The sequence below is a fragment of the Montipora foliosa genome, chromosome 11 (genome assembly GCF_036669935.1).
Source record: "Montipora foliosa isolate CH-2021 chromosome 11, ASM3666993v2, whole genome shotgun sequence".
Classification (NCBI taxonomy): domain Eukaryota; kingdom Metazoa; phylum Cnidaria; class Anthozoa; order Scleractinia; family Acroporidae; genus Montipora; species Montipora foliosa.
In genome coordinates, this window is record NC_090879.1 from 26,819,508 (window position 1) to 26,827,007 (window position 7,500).

At 39.6% G+C, this 7,500-nt stretch overlaps 2 protein-coding genes across 2 annotated transcripts in view; both read left to right on the top strand.

Moving 5' to 3' along the window:
• Positions 1–3,024, top strand: part of LOC137975918 (uncharacterized) — a 12,566-nt gene extending 9,542 nt beyond the window's left edge. The window contains exon 3 of the mRNA XM_068823127.1: positions 1–3,024. This exon is cut by the window's left edge and continues 445 nt beyond it. Within this exon, the coding sequence (XP_068679228.1) occupies positions 1–403 (403 nt within the window). The 3' untranslated portion in view covers positions 404–3,024.
• A 183-nt stretch (positions 3,025–3,207) lies between these two features.
• LOC137975729 (ALK tyrosine kinase receptor-like) overlaps positions 3,208–7,500 on the top strand; it is a 5,630-nt gene continuing 1,337 nt past the window's right edge. Inside the window, exons 1-2 of the mRNA XM_068822900.1 lie at positions 3,208–3,611; positions 5,609–5,770. Coding sequence (XP_068679001.1) covers positions 3,278–3,611; positions 5,609–5,770 — 496 coding nt within the window. The 5' untranslated portion in view covers positions 3,208–3,277. The remainder of the gene's footprint in view (positions 3,612–5,608; positions 5,771–7,500) is intronic.

The window sequence follows — 7,500 nt, forward strand, 5'->3', positions numbered from 1 at the left end:
CCTAAATGGAGACGACGGGCAAAGTACGGAGAATGGAACTCGGCATGGCGGTAATAATGGTCTGGGAGGGAGGAGATCACCAAATTCGCAAGGTTCCGGGGGAGGAGGTTATAGCGGAGATGGGGAGTCATCCGGGACTTGCTCAGGAGGTAGTAGCTTTCTTAACGGGGGTGATGGGGGCCAAAGCTTACCCGGTGTCTCCGACGGAGGGTTCGGTGGTGGAGGAGCAGCCACCTCATTTCCGGGAGGAGGAGGGGGATATTCCGGTGGAGGAGTAGAAGAACTAAGCGACGGAGGGAAGGTCGCAGGAGGTGGAGGATCTTATAACTGCGGCACAGAGCAAGACAACTCTGAAGGATTAAATATTGGGGACGGCGAGGTGATGATCACGTTGATTGACTAGCAAAGCATATACACTATCAAGAGGGAACACTATTAGGATGTCTATTACTTACTTAATTAAAAAGTGGTCCACTTTAGTAAGTGCTGCCAAGTGATAGTAGATAAATAAATTAGTTAACAGATAAATAAGTCAGGAACAACGAAAGGAAGGAAACGTGAAAGTGAGGCGAACACATAAACGCGAGGAAATTTTGTGGGAGAGAAAAGGATAAAGTGTTGATTTAGTGTCTTTTTAGATAGAAGACGCGCTTCGTAGTGCATTCTGAATTCTGATTCAAGAGCCTGGGTATGAATATGCAACTTCTTTTCACTTATTGACGTCAAGTCACAAAGTAAAAAAATTAAAGTCTGACGTAGGTAGTGATGACGTCACATCAGAACTTTGCTAACCAAAGTCACTTTGAAAGTCTTTACATTTTCAGCCAAAGTCAAAAGTCACAAAAGATCGTCTTCAAACTAATACTACTGCTAACAAAAATCCACCAGAAAAGGGATGATTTGATTCTAACACCTGACAATTTCAATAGAGCGAGTTTCAATCGTGTGTTGTAAAACCAAAACCAAAGTAATTACTCTGGCCAAGCAAAAAGGACGGAGACAATCCAGTAAACCAATCAAAATTCGAAGTAATTACACGTAGCCGAAACAAAGCGCGGGAAAATATGCACGTACGAGCCACGATTGGTTTTGGTTTCACTTCTGATCGGTTGAAAAAGTGGCGCGAGAACTTTGCACCAATCACTGAGTGAAGTAATGCAAAATCAAAGCAATTCGCTAATTATTTTCGACACTCAATTGAAAACGGCTATAATACTTCTAATCATAACCCTTACAATTTTATTCAAATTTGATTGGCGCAATAACTACTTTATTTTTCACTAATTATTGTGTAGGGTTGAAATCCGACAGTTGGCTGTAATCGGATACCTGAAATCGGACAGTTACATCAGCCAATCATATTTAGTGCACTCAGTTTAATCCACCAATCACAGAATTTATCACAATAACCATAGCAACAACCACTTACCCTACCGAACTGGGGATATTCCAAAATGGACAAATTTGTAACATTAGACAGTGAAAAAGGCATGCATTAAATTTGTTTCTCGGAAATTGTAATGGTTATGATTAATTGGCAACAGGACTTTGTGCCGTCCAGTTCGGTCTATAATCATACTCGTCATTTAACGGATCGGACTCCCGCTTCGCGTTCGTTTGATTTTGTTAATCACTCGAATGATTACAGACCAAATTGCACTCCACTCAGTCCTATTTCCATCTTGAATAATAATGATAAACCTCATTTAAGTGTAAAATGTATTTAGCGCTTAGGCAGTAGGGAATTTACGATCTACGACGCGGTGGTCAACAAGAACGCCACGAAACAACAATATCATTGGTTAAAAGAGGAAAAATAATCGTGCTGCACGTGCGGCACGCATTTTAGCACAAAGTCGTGCGGTACCCTGCTCAACAACGACGTGAAATCACCAAATTTGAGGAATTTTGATAACGCGAGCACACAAATGTGAATCTATAATTTTCTATTTTCACTCTTCAACCGCTAGTACCAATTTATTTTTAGGATACTTCACCCACATTGTACGACGCGAACGAGATGGTCTAACCGCGAGAAACGTACGATAGTGCAAAGTTATATTTTAAGATGACGTTTTCATTGACGTCGCCGTCGTAGCGCGTTAAGTCCCTAATATAGCTAATTGGACACGTTGTACAGAAATCAAATAAAATCAAATCATAGGTTGGTTTTTGAGGAGAGGTAAAATTAAAAACCGGAGCACCCGGACAAAAACCTCTCGGTGCAGAGTAGAGAACCAACACATTCAACCCACATGTGACTTCAAGTCTACGAATCGAGCGCCGTACGTGCTTCTCCAATCAGACAAAAAGTTATTTGCTACAGGAAATTTCGATTGATTACTTGTTATTTTTTTCTTAAATTCATAATGGTAAGGAGGTATAATACACACTATGTTAAAACGGATACACGAGAAGAATATATTTCCTATTGTCCCATTCTATCTCCGTCATACGATCATTAAGACATGAGCACTTTTGACTGTGACACTGGAATAAAATAAGCACAGGAACACCAAAGGGGTCGTCTCGGCTGAGATGATTGTGCTTCGCAGGCATTAGCCACGTGATGAAAAAAGGTGGAGATTTCTAAAGAGAAATGTTACCTTGTTTTCGGTGACCTAAACATGTTCATGCTTGGGACACAAAATAGGCCAGCTGGTATTTTCGGAGGCAGAATCAGCTCATTAAGTTTCCTGCTAATCACATTTTCAGGGTTGCGAATTGATGTAATTTTCCGACGTCTTCAGACAGTATATTACAAAATCCTTTAGAGGGGAAAGTAAAGGACTGTTTTGGAAAAACAATAAATTTTACCGTTGTGTGACCCTTTGAGTAGATCGAATTTATAAAATTTAACACAGTGTACAAATGACAAATCGAATCCAACTTTTGCGTTAAAACGAGTTTCAGCAAACGTGGCCTCGTGTAACTCTTATTAGAAGGAATTTAATTAACCTACGACAAATAATGACAACTTCTATTCAATAGAATTGGTTTTGTTGAGTCTACAGAACATTTCGCAAAGTTTATCAATAGCATTTATGTATTTACGTTGCCGAATAGAGAAACCCTTTCATGATGTCTCAAATGTACACAATTTATTAAAAGTAAAAAACACTCAAAGCATGAGTTGGATGCTAATTAAACACTGTTGTAACCATTAGACATGTTGTCAATTTCCCTTTCGAATGAGTCTTAAAATAACTGAGTGGTTCCGCTTCGAGAATTTTATAAGGTTATCTCGTTGATTTTGTGGTGCGGTCTTCTTCGCAAAATGATGTATCACTACGTGCTGAAAACAGCTTTCATGATCATAGGGTTTCTGTGTCTGGGATCCGCGCAAATTATTCAGCAATCGGGACTTTTTAGCACCAAAGAAAATACCAAAATCCATGAAGGTGACATGATCAAACTGCAAGAGACTCAAAGTTTCGTCGCTTGCACGCACAGTTGTTTATCAGATCCTCTATGCACTTCTTTCAACTATGATACTCTCTCGAGAAACACCGGATTTTGTGAGCTCTACAAAGACAGCAGAATGGCGCGACTGATCGGTGAACGCGGTTGGGTGTGTGGACATCTTCTCAAAAAGCAAAAAACTGTGAAACGTAAGTTTTCAAACCATTGTTTTCTTTAAAATTAGTTTGGTCTTGTCTTTGAGGGGACCTTAACGAATATCTTCATTAAAAACCTGCCTCAAACATTCGAATCATGAAGAATTTGTCTTTTTGACTTTCGAATGCTAAAGATGGCTAAACGTCATCTAACAGTTTTGGACGAGACAAAACCAGCTCTTGAATTTGGCATAAACACTTTTCCTATAGAGAATTTTCTTACTGACAAATATCCAGCTTAAAAATCACATACTCTCAACCTCTAGTAGCCTTCAATTAATATTACACCAAAAGATGACACAAGATCCATAACAGAGGTGTAGAAACTCTTCTACATGGTGAGAATAAAAATTTGACCGTGTATGAAGCATTTCGCTGTCTGGGTTAAAGGGATAGGAAGTTTTTCAAGCAAACTAAAATGTGTAATCTGGATTCCATCTAATGAAGGTCTCAGGAGACAAGACGAAACGTCCTATGGTTATGGTAGGGCCATTTCTAACGGCGTTGAAAATGCGATTGGATTCTGTGGTCCTATTTTCAATTCATCAGGCCCATTCATTCCTTTAAATAAAGTATAAAAGAACAAAAGAAAATATGTGAATCACGGTATAATCGATGGTATTGTCTATCTTCTAGCCTAGATACCTTTGTAGCTTATGAGTGAAATCCCTACTTGTTTACAGACTGTGGACAGAACCTGGCCTGATAGTGACTATACCTACTATCTTGCTTAAATTGACGTGCGCCCTTCAATCCCTTCCCTCATCTTAATGTTTTTATCATCTTATCGGTTTCTGTATACATACACTTATCAACATTACCACATAGATGGGATCAAAGAACTGTACTATGCACTTACCGGTACTCGAACTCGGAGACTCCAGATCTATAGCTCAATGTCTTCACCATTACATTACCACGACAAACATGCTCAACGAAACACAGTTCTTTTCATTATTTACCTTTGCATAATAAGTCAACTGATCCTAACCTGACCCAAATTTTTCTCTAGGCTTAATATAGGCTCCAAAAATGTTTCTTCAATTTATTTCAGTGCGTATTCAACCGTAGGTAAAATGAGGATCACCACTTATTTCATTCAAACGGGACAAAAACGTAGGCAACTTTTTAGTTATATAGACGACGCGCTTAAAACTAACGAGCAACCCGGCACGTTTAAATGTGCGCGCTCACGATGCAAAACTTGTCCTTTCATTCTTAACAGTAGCAAGATATCGGGATCTAAGCGATCTGTTAAGATCACCGATCGTTTCACATGTACCTCCGCAAATGTCATTTATTGCATAACCTGTACGTTATGCAATAAATTCTACATTGGCGAGACAGGTAGAAGACTAGGCGACCGATTCCGCGAATACCTTCACGATGTTGAGAACAATGACAAGGATGCATCTAAGCCAGTCGCTCGTCATTTTAATCTCCCTAACCACTCCGAAAAACACATGACAATCTTCGGCCTTTCCCTACATCAAGGTACGACGGAAAGCCGCAAGAATGTAGAAATTCATCTTCCAAATCGGCGCCCTTAATCCTCACGGTATTAACGAACGCTTTTCATTTAACTAATGTATTGCTATTTTTCACGTTGGCATGCTACCACCAATAGCGTAGCTCCTACTCTTCTACTATAAAAACTACACATAACCCACAATTTCTCGATTCGCTATGACGAAGGGCTAACGCTCGAAACGTCAGCCTTTAGAATCTCTGTACGGTGGCCAATTTACATTATCAACTCCGTTGATGTAACCAAATTTTTGTAACCTCGGTAAAAACGAATTCAACCTGAAAACGGATTTTACGGTCAACAGACAACTCCAATTTCCCAATACTGCAAGTTTACAAAAAGTGAAACCATTGGCATGACAGCATCTCGATCTCAATCAAAAATTAATAAATACAAAGCTAAACTAATTATATCTCTCACCAAGCTAATTTAAAATAACTTTTCGTATTATTTTAATCGCTAGCTCCAGCTCAATGTAAAACTTGGCGAACGCAAGATGGCGGGTGCTGTGTTTTTCCCTTCATTTATCAAGGAAGCCCGCGAGAATCCTGCGTTTTTGATGGACAGTCGTGGTGCTCTCTGACTGAAAACTACGATTTGGACAAATTAAAAGGCACTTGTGAAGGTAAGATATTCATAATATCAAAAGCGTTACATGTGCATCCACGTTTTTTCATCTTTTTTTTCAACATCGTAAAAATTAGAGAGAAGCATGACGCATTGATGACTGTCGAGAAACAGGTGTTCGTTAGAAACGCCAACGTCAAATGACTTATTTAGCTGGCAGACCAATGTCATGCGCAGTAAAGCAAGTTATCGATGGTAAACCCGGGGAATCCCAAATCTCTAAATTTAGCTCCTTACTGCGCATGCCTAGCGGTCCCATGACTTTTGAAAGCGTCTTCAGGAACTCGAGAGAGATGACAATAGCAAAAATCCCGTCAAGTTATAATTCTCTTTACGCTAATCCCTCCGCGGATATTTGTGAAGAATGTGTCATTTATAGAAAGAAAAACCTTTTTCCCCAGTCATATCGTTGAGAGAGTCATTAAGCAGTATATTACAAAAACTCAGACCCTTTCGAACACACCTACTAGTCCTCCCTCTAATCCTACACATTTTTTCAAATTACCTTATGTTGGGCCCTTCTCTATTGTAGCACAAAACAGATTACGTAAATTACTTAAACGTTATTGTAACAATCTTGATGTTAAGCTAGCCTTTTCTTCCTTCAAGATCCGTAACATGTTTAGTGTGAAGGACCCTGTGCCTGTTGAACTCTGTTCGAATGTTGTCTACAAGTTTACCTGTGCAAGCTGTAATTCTTGCTATGTCGGCGAAACCAGCCGACACCTCTCGACACGCATTCGCGAACACTTAAACAGGGACAGGACCTCACATATCTTTAAACACCTTCAACAATCCGAGGCATGCCGTAACTCCTGCTCTGCGGAATGTTTTGAAGTTATAGACCGTGCGACCACAAAATTCCAGGTCAAGATAAAAGAGGCCTTACATATTTCCTGGGAGCAACCTTCTTTAAATAAGCAATTATATCACGTTAATTTAACTCTCTCGTTCTAATCAACATGTTCCATTGTACACTCTTTTTTGTTACCTTTGGCTATTTTGTTAGATTCCCAATTTATTTCACGTTGTTATTTATCTTTGTTTAGCATATTATAAATTCAAATGTAACTTCAAATTAATTCTACTTTCAACTGAAGATGGTCGTTGCACGACCGAAACATGTCTTGCAAATTTAAATGTGTCGTCACTTTTATAAAAAAGATGACACTAATATGAACGACGCTTACGCTTCCCGATAGTCGGGTTTGCCGCCAAATGCCATACGTCTGTTCCAGTCATTTAAGTTAATCAGTGTCTTTTGTTGATAAAAAACGAATGTAGTCTGTTGACTACTCCGTTTCACATCTAAAACTTAACATTTAATGACGTGCAGGTGCACGCAAGTTAATTGGGTGCCAGACAATGCAGCGCAATGTAAAAAAAAAAAGCATTTTAGAGGATTAGTTACAGCCTGAAACTGTCGCCGACGTCTGTAACAGCCGAAAACTCTAGGTTTTCGTAAATCGGTATTGATCGCCAAAACAGGCAGAGAGAGGCCTGGGATGTGTCGCAGGGAAAATGAAAGGAACACTTCCAATTTTCCTAAAGTTACGGTAACACGAGAAACAAAAACGTCCAACTTGTCTCGCAACATCGCTGCGAAACTAGTCGAAAAGCGATGTTGCACGTTTTGCATCCAACACACAACCTGTCTCGCAACTACAAAATGTGTTGCAAGTTGCTGTAGCCTGTTGCTGAAAGTAGAGGTCCGTTCTACTTGCTGCA